Source organism: Grampus griseus, assembly GCF_964374135.1.
Source record: "Grampus griseus genome assembly, chromosome: 3".
NCBI lineage: Eukaryota > Metazoa > Chordata > Mammalia > Artiodactyla > Delphinidae > Grampus > Grampus griseus.
Window position 1 is genome coordinate 117,772,086 of NC_139019.1, and position 13,431 is coordinate 117,785,516.

Genomic DNA, 13,431 nt, shown 5'->3' on the forward strand with positions numbered 1-13,431 from the left:
TGTGTACGCGAGAGTACAGGAAGGGGAGGGGGCTGTGGAGGCCTGGCTCAGGCCAACGCAGAGGAGGTGTGGACGCTGACTCAGGCACGATCCTTGTGCAGGCCGCCTGAGAATTCCGTCCCATCTCGCTCTGCAGTGTCCTTGGGAGGGACGGAAGCTCAGGACAAGCTGGAAAGGGGAACGTTCTGGGCGTCGGGGAAGCGGACCAGGGTCGTGGAAGACAGCTTGCGCAGCTGCCGTCTGGCACCCCTGGCCCGGACCAGCACCCCTGGCACGGACAGCTCCCTGGTTGGGTAGGGGGGTGGGGCCAGACCTTAGAGGCTTGCCTGTCTCGGATCCTGAAGAAGGCATTCCTATCCCTCCCCCCATCTCTAGCTGCAGCCCCCTAACCCCAGGAGGCGCCCTGGCCCGCGCTCGCCCCCCAGGGCCTCATGTCGGAACCACAGCCTGACCTGGAGCCGCCCCAACATGGGCTGTACATGCTCTTCCTGCTTGTGCTGGTCTTCTTCCTCATGGGCCTGGTAGGCTTCATGATCTGCCACGTGCTCAAGAAGAAAGGCTACCGCTGCCGCACCTCGAGGGGCTCGGAGCCTGACGACACCCAGCTCCAGCCCCGTGAGTGAACAGCCTAGAACCTGGCTCAGTCACCTTTCTCCCTGACCCTTCTCCCCACACCTCTTCCTGGTCAACAGACCCAGGCCAAATCCCGACCAAGTTTTCAGGAGGTCTAGTAATGCTTTCTTGACTCTGCAAAAGCAATTGGGTTGCCACCACCCCGAAAGCAGGGCTAGAGTAGGCAGCATGGGTGGGAAGGGCCCACTGATGAGTCTTGGACTCCCATTGATTTCCCCATCTTTTCTGCCCTGGCCCTTGGAATGCTAATGTACAGCACCATGGCAATTTGCTAAAGGGGTAGGTCTTGAGCAAGAAGCCACAGAAGCCACCAGGTAATGTACCCCCAAAGCTGACTCATTTGCTGCTTCCTTACCGACCTCTTTCATCCTTCAGCTGAGGACGATGACATGAATGAGGACACAGTAGAGAGGATTGTTCGATGCATCATCCAAAATGAAGGTGGGTGCATGCTGGCCCCTTGTTCCCCACCTCCTCAGCTTTCCCTTGCCCCGGCCTTTGCCTCCGCTGACCCCCTCTTTTCCTTCTGCCCTCAGCCAATGCTGAGGCCTTGAAGGAGATGCTGGGGGACAGTGAAGGAGAAGGGACAATGCAGCTGTCCAGGTGAGCTGAGAACAAGGGCCAGCACGATTGAGCTTGCCTTGGAGAGTACCCTCTCCTCCTGCACATTCCTCTCCTAGTCTCCTTGCATGTTTGGGTTGACAAGGGAGAGTAAGGCTGGTTAACATACAGGAAGAAGGACGTTTTGTAGAAATCCTGAGTCCTTCAAACCACATCTCTCCTCTGGATATCATCAAGCCTAACCTTCACCCCTTATGCCACTCCTCTGCATTAAGCATTGCCCGCTTTTTAGCCCCGGGAGGGAGAACACATGGTCACTACTATCTTCATATTGAGTTTATTAGATAAATACAAGAAACGAATGGTGGGGCCTGGGGCAAGTGGGGCATCTGGGGTTTAAGGAGCACGCTGAAAGAACAGGAGCAAGTCGAACAGGAAGAAAACTGGGAATGTCACCCCTGGTCCTTTCCTCCCTACCGTCCAGTGTGGATGCCACCTCCAGCTTGCAGGACGGAGCCCCCTCCCATCATCACACAGTGCACCTGGGCTCCGCAGCCCCCTGCATCCACTGCAGCCGCAACAAGAGACCCCCACTTGTCCGTCAGGGACGCTCCAAGGAAGGAAAGAGTCGCCCCCGGCCTGGGGAGACCACTGTGTTCTCTGTGGGCAGGTGGGTATAGAGTGCCCCAGGGAAAGGGAGGTTGAGGTGGGGACCCCAACGGTCAGGCACCTGCCTCCAAAGGTAGGCCCTGGCTCTTTCTTTGTGGCCTGTGAGCCACAGCAGAAGCCAGGCTGCACAATGTGCCCCACAATCTGGTCTCCCCTGCCCTAGGCCAGAGGGAAGTGCCTATCAAACCCAGGATGTCCCTGACCGGAGGGAAGGGCCAAGCAGCCTCTGGGTGGTGGTCCTAAGCCCCAGTGTTCCCTCCCCTCCCAGGTTCCGGGTGACACACATTGAGAAGCGCTATGGGCTGCATGAGCATCGTGATGGCTCCCCCACGGACAGGAGCTGGGGATCTGGTGGGGGGCTGGACCCAGGGGGTGGCCAGGGGTCTGGGGGAGGGCAGCCCAGGACAGGGATGCCTGCCACTGAGAGCCTTCCCCCTGAGAGGCCGCAGCCCCTGGCCCTTGCCAGCCCCCCAGTGCGGAATGGAGGACTCAGGGACAGCAGCCTAGTCCCTCGTGCACTTGAGAGGAGCCCTGGAGCCTCTGCAGAGTCGATGCTGGGGGCTGGAGGAAGGGGCCCAAGCCCAGGGCTGGCCAGTCAAGAGGCAAATGGACAGCCAAGCAAACCGGACACCTCAGATCACCAGGTATGAAGACATGTGGTGGGCTGCGGTGGGCTCAGCTCTTACTGCCCCTACTCTAGGGGGCACTGATATGACCCACCTCCTGTTCTCCCACTGGTGACCCCTCCTCTCTCTCTCAGGTGTCCCCACCACAGGGGGCAGGGGGTGTGTGAGGTGAGTCTGCCTGGGCCCCAAGTCAGATAATCTCATCCTCCCACCCCCTACTTTAAACTACCTAATCCCATTGGTTCCCTGAACCCCCAAGCTAAACTGCAGGCTTAGCCTTTGGTACATATTCCTTGGTTTGGTGGTGGGGAGTGGGCTTGTGCTCCAGGGGACAGGGAAGGTCCTGCAGCCCCTGGGGAAAAGCGGGGACACAGCTTGAAGAGGAGGCAACACTGTTACCCTTCCTCTCCTTCATTGCGCTGATGGACTACCAGCTGGCAGGGCCAGGGGTTGGGTGGGCATGAAGCCCCTCCTCTCAACTGGACAGCACTGCCCCCCAGCTGAGGGACCAGCCCTACTTCCACCTGGAACTGCACGGTCTCAGGCTGGGGGACCTTGGGAGAAGTCCCACCTCTGGTCCTCAGTCTCTTCCCCTTCCCCTGTCTGCCAACAGGCCGCCTGACCTGCTTTCCCCATCACCTCACTCCATATGCTAGAGCGTGCGGCTGGGAGCAGGCCCCTGCCCTTGGTGGGCCCTTAAAGCAATAGCACCTTAGACCCCCTGCCCTCTTGGCACAAGAGGCCCAGGCCCTGGCTTGGGCTTTGTGCCCTTTATTCACTGTCAATAAATCCGCTCAGACGATTACAGCTGCTTCGCATACTGGCTCCAGCTCCTTCTGACAGGCCTGCCCCCATCCCCAGTGGCTCTGGCATCTGGAGTGGGGTGATTCACAGAACCAGGGTGGAGACACAAATAAGCCAGAGCCACTCGAGACTTTGGGGGATGAATTCCAGTCCCAGAGATTTCAGGGTACTTCACCACCCTAGAGATGGGGTGGTAGCAGAAGACAAAGGAGTAGTTTCAGCCCTTAGAGATGGCTGGAGGATGATGGCAAAAAAGGAGTGGGTTCCAGCCCCAGAAATGGGGAGAGAAGAAATTTCTACCCGTGAAGGTGAGAACGGAAATCAGGGAGATTCCAGCTTTTGGCTGTGTCGCTCTGGATCACCGTGGGGAGGGATGGTCTCTGATAGCATGGAGATAGGGGCAGCAGCATCACTGGGGGAAAGTGATTCCCCCGGGCTTCAGGTGAGAGGATCTGGGTGGCCAGGATCCGGGGCTTTAGCTGGCGGGGGAGGCGGTGGACGCATCTGTAGGGAACACACAGTCAGTGCACCAGATGCCTCCCTTGGGGATATCCCTGTCCATTCCCTCTGTCCTGCAGATAAAACAGGACAAGTTGGAGTGACCCCTCTCCAAACACTCTCCTCCAAGGGCGGGGCCCTTACCGGCCTGAGTCGAGGCGCCATCACATCCAGGGGTCCAGGGCAGTCCAGGTCTTGGTCTGGAAGTAAGAACCACAAGTCAGTCTTACGACTTTGTTTTGTTCGCTTCTGTATCTCCAGCACTTAGGACAGTGGCACTCTGTAAATATTTGTTGAATTAACAAATAGTCACTAACCTGGGTCATAATATCCATCAATCCATCCAACCTCAACGCTTATTGAGCACCTGCTGTATAATTGGGCCTGCTAAAGGTACCCGGGGGCAGGAGGGATCCACACTGCCCCCACCCCTAATGGCTGCCAGGAACCACATAATGAAACACTAACAGACACAATGAATGACTGAGTACTAAATCATTCAAAGTGAACGACGGGTGCTGGAGAAGCGGGGTGCAGAAAACGCTCACGGGGTTCCAGGGTCACGGTGGGTGGGGGGTGCAGTGAAGAAAGTGAAAGAACCTTTTAGAAAAGATGGTTTTAGGAAAGATGAATGAGGTAACAACAAAAACAAGGAAAAAAAAAGAAAAGATGGATGAGGAAAATGATGATGCAAACCAGGTGTTTGCAGGATTCAAGAACACTAAGGGCAGAGGACGTGTATTGGGAAAACACTGTGGGAGAAACTGGCTAATTTTTTTTTTTTTTTTTTTTTTTTTGCGGTAACTGGGCCTCTCACTGTTGTGGCCTCTCGCGTTGCGGAGCACAGGCTCCGGGCGCACAGGCTCAGTGGCCATGGCTCACGGGCCTAGCCGCTCCGCGGCATGTGGGATCTTCCCGGTCCGGGGCACGAACCCGTGTCCCCTGCATCAGCAGGCAGACTCTTAACCACTGCGCCACCAGGGAAGCCCCCTGGCTAATTTTTAAAATAATAATAATGAGAAAACAGCTACTAATTGCATGCTTGCTATGTGCCCAGCACAACGCTGGGCACTCTATAGACACATCCCTTTAACTCTCACAACTCAGTGAGGGAGGGACCTTCCTTCTCACTCTGTAAAGGCCCAGGCATGTTAAATCACACACTAGGACGTCATAGAGCAGAGTTTGAACAGTGGGCCCAGCTCCAAAGCCCAAGCTCTTCTACCATCATGCATCAGAGAGCCTGATGGAGGAGGTTCCTGAGGGCAGGCAGAGGGGCTGAGTGTAACCCAGGAGCTCCAGACTTCCTCCTTCTTCCTGTCTCTTACCCTCCCAGGGCCCCAGCTCCTTCTACTCACCACCGGGCAGGACAGGTGCAGGCGAGCCATCCAAGGCAGAGGTGGGTGCAGGAGGGGAGAAGCTGGGAGGGGAAGGGGATGGCAGGATCTGGGGATGAGGGGGCAAAGAGTTATTCCCGGCATGTGGGAAGGTTTCACCAGCTCTTCCTCCCATCCCAGCTTCAGTTCCTGTCCCGTCACACCCCAGTTCAGAGAGTGACCAAATGCTTGTATCTGGGTGAGGCTTGTAGGTGATACACATTTCAACAGCCAATATATATTGACACTTAATATGTCCCAGGCATTTTGCCAGCACTTCGCATGCACTAATTCATTCAGTCCTCACCTCCACCCCATGAGGTAAGGATTTGATGATTCCTATGTCAGAGGTGAGACTCAGGTTAATCCATCTATCCAAAATCACAGAGCTAGTTAGTGACAAAGTCCTGGCTAGAACTCCTGACTCCTACTCCTATGCTCTTCTTGCTAGAACAACAGGTACCATATATCAAAGCACCTATGGGCCACTGTGCTAAGCACTTCACTTCCACTATCTCTAATCAGGGTAGTTAGCCTCCTGAAAGAGGCATTATTGTCCCCCTTCTACATGCATGTGAAGAAACAAGCTCAGAGAGGTCTAATCACTGCCTAAAGTAACAGAACAGGAATCTGAACTAAGAGCCAGCTCTAAAGCAGGACGACCAAACTCTAATGAAGACTGCCTTGGTGTCCCTTTTCTCTGCGCCAAAGGAGATGGGGAGTCCCAAGCCACTATAGGGGGGGAGGGGGCATTAAGACGGATATGGGACCTCCCTGGCATGGGAGGGTCAACCCATTGGTGCCTGGGGACCCAGGGAAAAGGAAGCCTCACCTGTTCAGGGTCTGAGAGTTCAGATGGCCCTGGGGGGCCAAGTAGCTCCTCCACCAGCAGGGAGGGGAAGACCCCAACATGGCCCCCAAATTCTCCCCTCCAGAAGCCATCATCCACTCCATCCTGGGTCCGGGGTAGCAGGCGGATAAGCGCCCCCTCGGGGAAGCTCAGTTCCTCTGCGCTCTGTCCCGTGTAGCTGTACAGGGCGCAGGCCAGGAACGCTGCGGAAGCCCGGGAGAGATGGTGAGGGGAAGAGGCGGGCAGCAGTGCCCCCAGACCAGGGCTACAACCACTGAGTAACTCTTCTCCCTTTCTTACCTGTGGGCTCTGCCCCCGAAGGATTGTCGCTGTCATGGCTGCTCTCAGGGAAGGAGAGGTCCGGGAAGTTGAGATACCGCTCAGGGACAAAGCCTACCTCACCGTGCTGGTTCCGAGCCTGCTCACCCAGCAACGTGAACAGAAAGCAGGCTTGCCTCAGCAGTCCACGGCCCTGGCCCTCCTCCACTCAGGCTTCCAGCTTTGCCTGGCTGGGTCTTTACGGACCACAGAGAAGTCCCTCCCACTGCCCCCTTGCCAAGGGCAGAGCCCCGGGTCCATACCCACCTTGACCCATTCGTCGGCATCTCCCTCCTCTATGACCTCCAGCCACTCGCCCTCTGTGATGGTCAGCTCGTCCTCATGTCCTGCCTGGGACCCACAAAGAAGGATTCAGGACTGGCTGTTCCCCATCCCTGCCTGTCTGCGGTCCCCACCTCCATTCATACCTGATAGCCAAACACCACATGGACAGGGCAGGGGAGGGGCCTGGTGGCCAGGGCTGGGGGGGCGGGCTCCTCAAAGAGCTCCCCCGTCTCCTCACATTCCTCAAAGTCAGACAGTTCAGCATCCTCAGCCTGGGGGACAGAGAACAGGCATCGTTGTGAGGCCCCGTCTCAAGTACCACCCACTATATCTCTCACTCCTCCATTCTACCTTTTTTTTTTTTTAAACATCTTTATTGGAGTATAATTGCTTTACAATGTTGTGTTAGTTTCTGCCGTATGACAAAGTGAATCAGCTACATGTATACATATATCCCCATATCCCCTCGCTCTTGCGCCTCCCTCCCACCCCATCCTACCCTTAACGTTGTGGATCCTCCTCCAAGGTAGTACCACCCATCCGTTCACCCTGGGTCACAGGCAGAACCACCACAGAGCAAGATAACACTAATCACAGAGTTACAGTATTGAGCGCTTATATGTGCCAAGCACAATGCTTAGTATCTTATGTACATTGTCTTGTTTAAACTTCTTAATAACCCAGTGTTATTTTGCGAAACTATCAACCTCAGTTTACTTAATGGGAAACTGAGGCTCAGAAAGGCTAAGTCACTTTCCAAGATCACACAGCTAGTAAGTGGAGTGGCTGGTACTCAAACTGCTTATAGTCTGCTCTCGGGACCTTTCATAACCACCATCCTATACTCCATAATAAAAGTTCATTGACAGCTCTCTATGTTACAAACTGTGCCAAGAGTCATACTTAAGTGATTTCATTTCAGCCTCACAACAACCCTTTGAGTTAGCTACTAGTGTGATTCCCACTTTATAAGCTCTGCTTTCCACTGGGGCTCTTTACCCTCCTGGTGTGTACGGGGAGGGAGTGGAGGGAGCTCACCGTGGGAGAGAGGTCCCTCTGGGACAGCCGGGCCTCGCTGAGCCGTCGCTCCTGCTCTACCTCATCCTGGGCCTGGGTCATGGCTGGCTTCAGCCAGTGCTGCACATCCAGGCCAGCCCCCTGCAGCAGGGCCAGCCGGGCAGCCCCCTTCACCTGGCTCACCTGACACAGGGAAGAGGGGGTCAGTCAAGGCTGTGGCTGGGCCTGCCCTTGGGAGGTGAGTGGAGCCTCCTCCCCAGATGTGTCCACCCTCTACCTCCTGCCTCCAGTCTCCCCACCATCAGATAAAGGAGTGGAGGAGGGTGTTGCCGGAGGAGGTGCAGTCTCAGTGGCTCTAACCCCAGGGCTGTGGCTCACCTGTGCCCGCCGGATGCTCTCCCTCACTTCCTGCAGCCGCTGTTCTATGCCTGGAGCCTCCCGCTCTGAAGCCTGCTGCCGCCTCTGCTCCAGCCGCTGCAGCACCTGGTTGGGGACGCAGAGGACAGGAGTGGGTGGAGATACTATGGGGCACAACTTACTAATAACCCGGGAGTTTCCTAGTTGTTTCACATGCATTATGTCATCTCATCTTCCCTGTGATGTGGGTGCTATCATTAGCCCCACTTTAATGATGAGGAAACTGCGGTCCAGAGAGCTTAAGTCACTCCCTTACTCAGGGTTACATAACTAGGAAGCAACAGAGCAAGATTTGAGCCCAGGTGAGTCTAGTCCCAAAGGTTACGCTCTTAAATTACTGTGCCACACTGTCGGCTTAAATTACCCTTCCCTCCCCTCCTGCCTGCAGCCCCATGACATCCCCAGTGACGCCGGGATCCCCATCTCTCAGCTCTTCTTGCCCACCCCCGACACCTGCACTCCCCACCTCACCCGCTGCCCATGGTTCTGGATCTTGTAGTCTCGGGCAGCTCGGCTCGTCCAGCGTTGAACTTCTTTCTCCAGGCCACTCTCCCCAGCCACACCTCCTGCGCCCCGCTCCAGCTCCAGGACACACACCTGAATGAATGAGGAGCTGTGAGGATGCCCTGATGCTGCTCCTTCTCCGTTCCCCCTCCCTCCAGTTCCCTCCTTTTTTTCTTCCCTGTCTCCTGACCTCCAGGGTCAGGGACAAATAGGTGGGAGCACACACCTATGACTGTGGACACAGGAGTGCATTCACGTGGACACACAGAGAGTCCCAGAAGTGGGATCCAGGTTGAGGGACAGAGGTAGAATGAAGAAGATAGTGCAGTGAAGGGACAGAAGGGTGGGAGGAAGTGCGTTAATTTGTGTCCTGGTGGGAGGGAGGTGAACTGGGGTTCTGAAACCCTCTCTCCATGGTTTAATAGTCCCTAAGTTAAAACCAGGACAAGGATAATGGGGAAGAGGCCTACACCACAGTCCCCTTTCCAAGTGGCCTGACTGCACCTAGCAGAGAGGTCTTACCTGATCATTCCCTGCTGGCTGAAACTGCTGAGCTGGGGTGGGGGAGAATACTCCGGGCTCCTGAAGAAAAAGCTCCAGATCCTGCTCCCAGCTTACCTGGGAGTTGGAAAAAATCAAAGTCGGCCACTCACTGGCTCCCTCTCCAAGCCTGTCCCCAGCCCTTCTTGGTAGAGAGAGGACAAGGTGAGAAGGAAAGGGGCAGACATGCAGTGGAGGAGGGGGCGCTGTACTGGGAGAGAAGGGTGAAGAGGATCTCTGGGGAGCTTACCTGGGAGGTCGCTTGCCCCCCACGATGGGCATGCTCCAGAGCCATCTGTGCAGCTTCCAGCTCCGTGCGGCTCAGTGAAGTCAGCGGGTCCCTCAGGTGTTCCAACAGCTCGCTGACCAGGGCCTGGAGAGAACCCCAAGATGCTGACACCACCCTTCCCCCAAGCAGGCTCTCTGTCCAGGTTTGAATGGGTGATGGGTATGAGGTATGGGAAACTGAGAAGGAATAAGACATTATTATGCTTCTAATAATAGGCCCTCATGTGTGCACAGCACTTAACAGTTTAAAAAGCATTTTCACATTCATTCTCTCCCTTGAGCCCCATTAGTCTTATAAAGTAGGCAGAGCAGGGGTTAGTCCTGAGGAAGAAACTGGGGTTCAGAGGGGCAAGTGTTCTGCACAATGTCATGCAGCCAGCTAGAAGCAGAAGCAGAACCTAGGTATGTATCTTCTGCCCACTCTGAGCAGACTAGGTCCCCAGCCCCACCCAGCCTGATCGTGGTGGGAAGCAGGGAGATGCCCTCCCTGCTGAGAGGCATGGGTATCTAGGCTGAGACTGGCCTTGAGCACGGCCGGCAGTTCTTCCTGGTAGTAGTGGTCAAGGTGGGCATTGGTGGCCACCAAGTTGAGCAGGTACTCATTGCGGGCCGCTCTCAGCTGCTGGGAGTACTGGGCCGACTGGACAGACAGCTAGGAGAGGAACATAGGTGTCAACTGGGAGCCCTGGACCCTTGGGGTCCTTCCACGGCCAACCCAGATCCAGAATGGATTCTCACATGACTGAGATAACTGGCAAACCATACTAAAAATTTTACATACTCACAATTCCTGCTCAAAATCCTCTAGTGGCAACTGCATACATTTAGGATAAAATCCCAACTGCTCCTTACCGTGGTCTACCAGGTCCAACATGAGCTGGCCCCTGCACCCTCTCTGAGTCTTTCCACAGTGCTCGTCCCCTTGCTCACAGTGCTCCAGCCACACTGGCCTTCCCTCAGTTCCTCGAGCCTACAAAGTTATTCCCACCTCAGAGCCTTTGCACTCACCGCTGCCTCTCCCTGGAATGTTCTTCCCCTACATCTCTGCATGGTTGGCTCCTCCTTGACACTCAGGCCACCTGTTCAGAGAGGCTTTCCCTCTAAATTACACTCCCCTGTTATGCTTTATCATATCACCTTCTTTTCATTTATTCTGAGTCTTTGTTTATTTACTATCTGTCTCCCCTAACCAGGCTGTGGAGGCAGGAGCTCTGCTGGTAGTGTTCCCCATCATATCCCCAGTGTTTCAAACAATGCCAAGTACATAGAAGTCCTCAATCACTGCATATTAAAGGAATGAAAAACAAAGGTACTATTTCCATTTTATAGATGAAGAAAATGAGGCTCAGAGAGATCAAGTTTACCAAGGTCAGGCACCAAGGAAGTAGGGTAGCCTGGATTCATCCCAGTCTCTCTGACTTATGCCCCCGGGTTCCAAACCACTAGACTAATCTGCCCACCTCTCCCTGCCCCGACTCATGCCCACATCCTCTGAACCTTGGTGCTGAGTTTCTGGAGACTGGTCCGAGTGTGGAAGAGGCCATGGTCACTTCGGTTAAGCCTGTGCAGGCAAGGGAGAGGAGCGGAGGTCAGGCCCAGCCATGGCACCTTGGCTCCATCCCCCGACGCCACAGGCTTCCTAACTCCCCATGACCCCACCTGGCCTGGACATCAGCCGCCTTCTCCTGTGCCAAGGCCCACACCCGTTCACGCTGCCCATACAGCTTTCGACTTCGGCTCAGCTCCCGGACAGACTGCAGCACCTCTGCCTGCGCCCTCTGGAGGTTCTCTGCTCCCTAGGGGCATGGACACACAAGTCCTGATCCAGATCACCTCCATCCCTGAGTCAGCCCTTCCTTCACCCCATCCACTGAGCCGTACCTTCCTAAGCACCTGCTCCTTAGCGCTCCGCCCTGTGCCTCCTGCCAGGTCACGGTATCGGTCAGATGCCTGGAGCCGGGCTTGGCCCCCAGCCATGGTGGCATCCAGCAGGCAGCGCCAGGCACCAAACACCATCCTGCCTCTCCCCAGAGAAAGTCTGCATTGACGAGGGGAGCACTCCAAAGCTTCACGAGATGCGCCCCCCACCCCCAACACCATGGGAGACAGACTGCTTTCCCATCCCCCTCGTCTGGGAGCCCATCAATCGATCAGCCCATTAGCTCGGCCACAAGGATCACTTATGCCCTCCGCCCCCATCCAGTGTCCTTGCTGGGTCAGCTGCTATCCCGCTGCCGTGTCAGCTCTACCTGCCGCTCACGTGCCCTCCTCATAGGTTCCTGGGGTTGAGCTCCTCATCCCTTCTTGGCTCCCTGGCCTCCCTGCCACCCCACCATGGGACCCACCTGCTGTCCATCTCCCCACTCCGGTGTCCTTCCCTCTTCAGAAATGGCCCAGCCAGTTTCTGGAGTGCCTGGTGGGAAAGTCATCACAGACCCAGTTCCCTTTCAAAGACTCTCCCCACTTGGGAGAACATACGATCAGAGTATAATAATGCCACCCACTTTGCTAAGTGCTTTACATGCATTAACTTATTCTGTCCTTACAACAACCTTGCGTGAAGGTACAGTTATTATTATTCCCATTTTACAGAGAAAGAAATTGAGGCCAAGAAACGTTAAGTAACTTGTCCAAGGTCAAACAGCTAAAAAGTACCACAGCAGGGATTTGACACAAATTTGCCTGGTGCTAGGCATTTGCTCTTGACCAGAACAGGAGTATGCGTGGAGGCACATTGCTGGTAGTGTAAAGGAGGCTGGAACAAAAGGGAAGGTCCAGAGAAAGGAGTCCCATACCTGCCCATACTCCCGTTCAATGGCTGCCCTCTGCTTGCTGTAGGATCTGTGGAGATTAGGGGGATGGGGTGGTCTTACTGTTTGGTCCTTTTCTCCCACCCTCGACCCTCTCCTTAGCCTGGGCAGGAGGGAGAGGGGAGCCAGGCCTGGAGTGTGACTATACCAGGAGGGCCTGAGACTGAAGACAGAGTCCTTGAGATCACCTCGGGCAGCCGCAGCAAAGGACAACCTCATCTCAGTGCTCAGAGCCTCAGCAGGATCCTCCCCACCCCTGGAGAACCATCTGTGTGCTTGGAGGTGAGGACTGATGGGGGTCAGCTGAGTACAGTGTGTGCCAGCCTTCCAACAGGTCTGGAAGAGGGAGGGGGGATTCTGTCCTGAGTTTGATTGTGGGTGTGGAGGGGGCGGTGTGGAGTGAAGGGGTTTGAGAGAGGGTCCCTGTGTGTTTATGTGTGTTGGGGTGCGTGGAAGGATAATTCGTATCCGGCATCTGGAGAGGGAGGCCTAGGATGACGGCCTTGAATGGGCAGGTTGGAGAGCTCTTCACCCCCGCCCACCCCGACAGCTGTAGTATGTTGGAGAAAAGGCGGAGCGTGTGACAGAGAAAGTCGGCGTACGTGGAGGGGGTCAGGGCTACCTGATATCCTCCAGTAGGTCCGCCTCTCTCTGCTGCCGGGTCTGAAGGATGTTCAGCTGCTCCAGGAAGCGAAGCTTCACCTCCTGGGATGGCTTCACCTGTGTGGGTAAGAAGAAGATGAAGACCCCTGGCGCAGGGACCTGAAAAACACTCCGCGCAGGGAGCGGTGAGGGGGCGGGGCCAGGGAGGAGCTGGGCTGTTTCCTCGGTTACTTCTGGGTTGGCCCTTGAACCCCTTCCTACTCTTCGTCCCCCACCGCAGGTCTGGTGCCCCTTTGGGCCGCATCACTCCCCCAGCCCGCCAGGAATCCCCGTCCCCAGGCCAAGCTCACTTTTCGGGGCGGCGGCTGCATCTCCGCTCCGGCCCAGGCAGCAACTCGACTCCGGAACTCGAGGAAACCCCGCCCACAGCTAAGCCCCGCCCAGGATCTGGCCCAGCTCCGCCCTCGCCCCGCCCACGCCTGATCAGTCCCTTCGCTGGGCCGCGAAGCGCCAAGAGTGGCAGGAACTAAACCTCTGTTATTGCTGAGAATACCCCGGAAAGGGTCCGCGCCGCCCTGTGGACGCCGCGTCCGCTGGGCGGTAGGGGGAACCCCAGGTTTCTGTGTCAAGAC

At 55.9% G+C, this 13,431-nt stretch overlaps 2 protein-coding genes across 2 annotated transcripts; one reads left to right on the forward strand and one right to left on the reverse strand.

Annotated features, from left to right (window-relative positions):
• Positions 1-431: 431 nt before the first annotated feature.
• RELL2 (RELT like 2) lies at positions 432-3,175 on the forward strand (the record flags this gene model as incomplete). Its single annotated transcript, XM_082652035.1, has 6 exons — positions 432-615; positions 1,009-1,074; positions 1,170-1,236; positions 1,679-1,864; positions 2,132-2,507; positions 3,103-3,175. 6 exons carry the CDS (start codon positions 432-434, stop codon positions 3,109-3,111), a joined length of 888 nt encoding a protein of 295 aa, XP_082508161.1. The 3' UTR covers positions 3,112-3,175.
• A 483-nt stretch (positions 3,176-3,658) lies between these two features.
• On the reverse strand, positions 3,659-13,207 carry FCHSD1 (FCH and double SH3 domains 1). Its single transcript, XM_082652036.1, has 20 exons — positions 13,150-13,207; positions 12,819-12,916; positions 12,182-12,227; positions 11,732-11,799; positions 11,268-11,403; positions 11,046-11,182; positions 10,884-10,947; positions 9,910-10,038; positions 9,349-9,471; positions 9,081-9,176; positions 8,526-8,651; positions 8,016-8,120; positions 7,659-7,820; positions 6,764-6,892; positions 6,603-6,686; positions 6,318-6,435; positions 6,000-6,220; positions 5,150-5,237; positions 3,936-3,991; positions 3,659-3,797 (listed from the first exon to the last, which is right to left on the reverse strand). The coding sequence occupies exons 1-20, from the start codon at positions 13,168-13,170 to the stop codon at positions 3,732-3,734; spliced, it is 2,073 nt and encodes a 690-aa protein (XP_082508162.1). The 5' UTR covers positions 13,171-13,207; the 3' UTR covers positions 3,659-3,731.
• Between the last annotated feature and the right edge of the window lie 224 nt (positions 13,208-13,431).

Excerpts from the sequence above, each read along its gene's own strand:
- FCHSD1 (XM_082652036.1), bottom strand. The coding sequence starts at position 13,170 with ATGCAGCCGCCGCCCCGAAAA. Across the intron at positions 11,800-12,181 it reads TTGAACGGGAGTATGGGCAG|GCACTCCAGAAACTGGCTGG; the intron begins GTATGGGACTCC and ends CTTTCCCACCAG. Across the intron at positions 8,652-9,080 it reads AGCCAGCAGGGAATGATCAG|GTGTGTGTCCTGGAGCTGGA; the intron begins GTAAGACCTCTC and ends TCATTCATTCAG.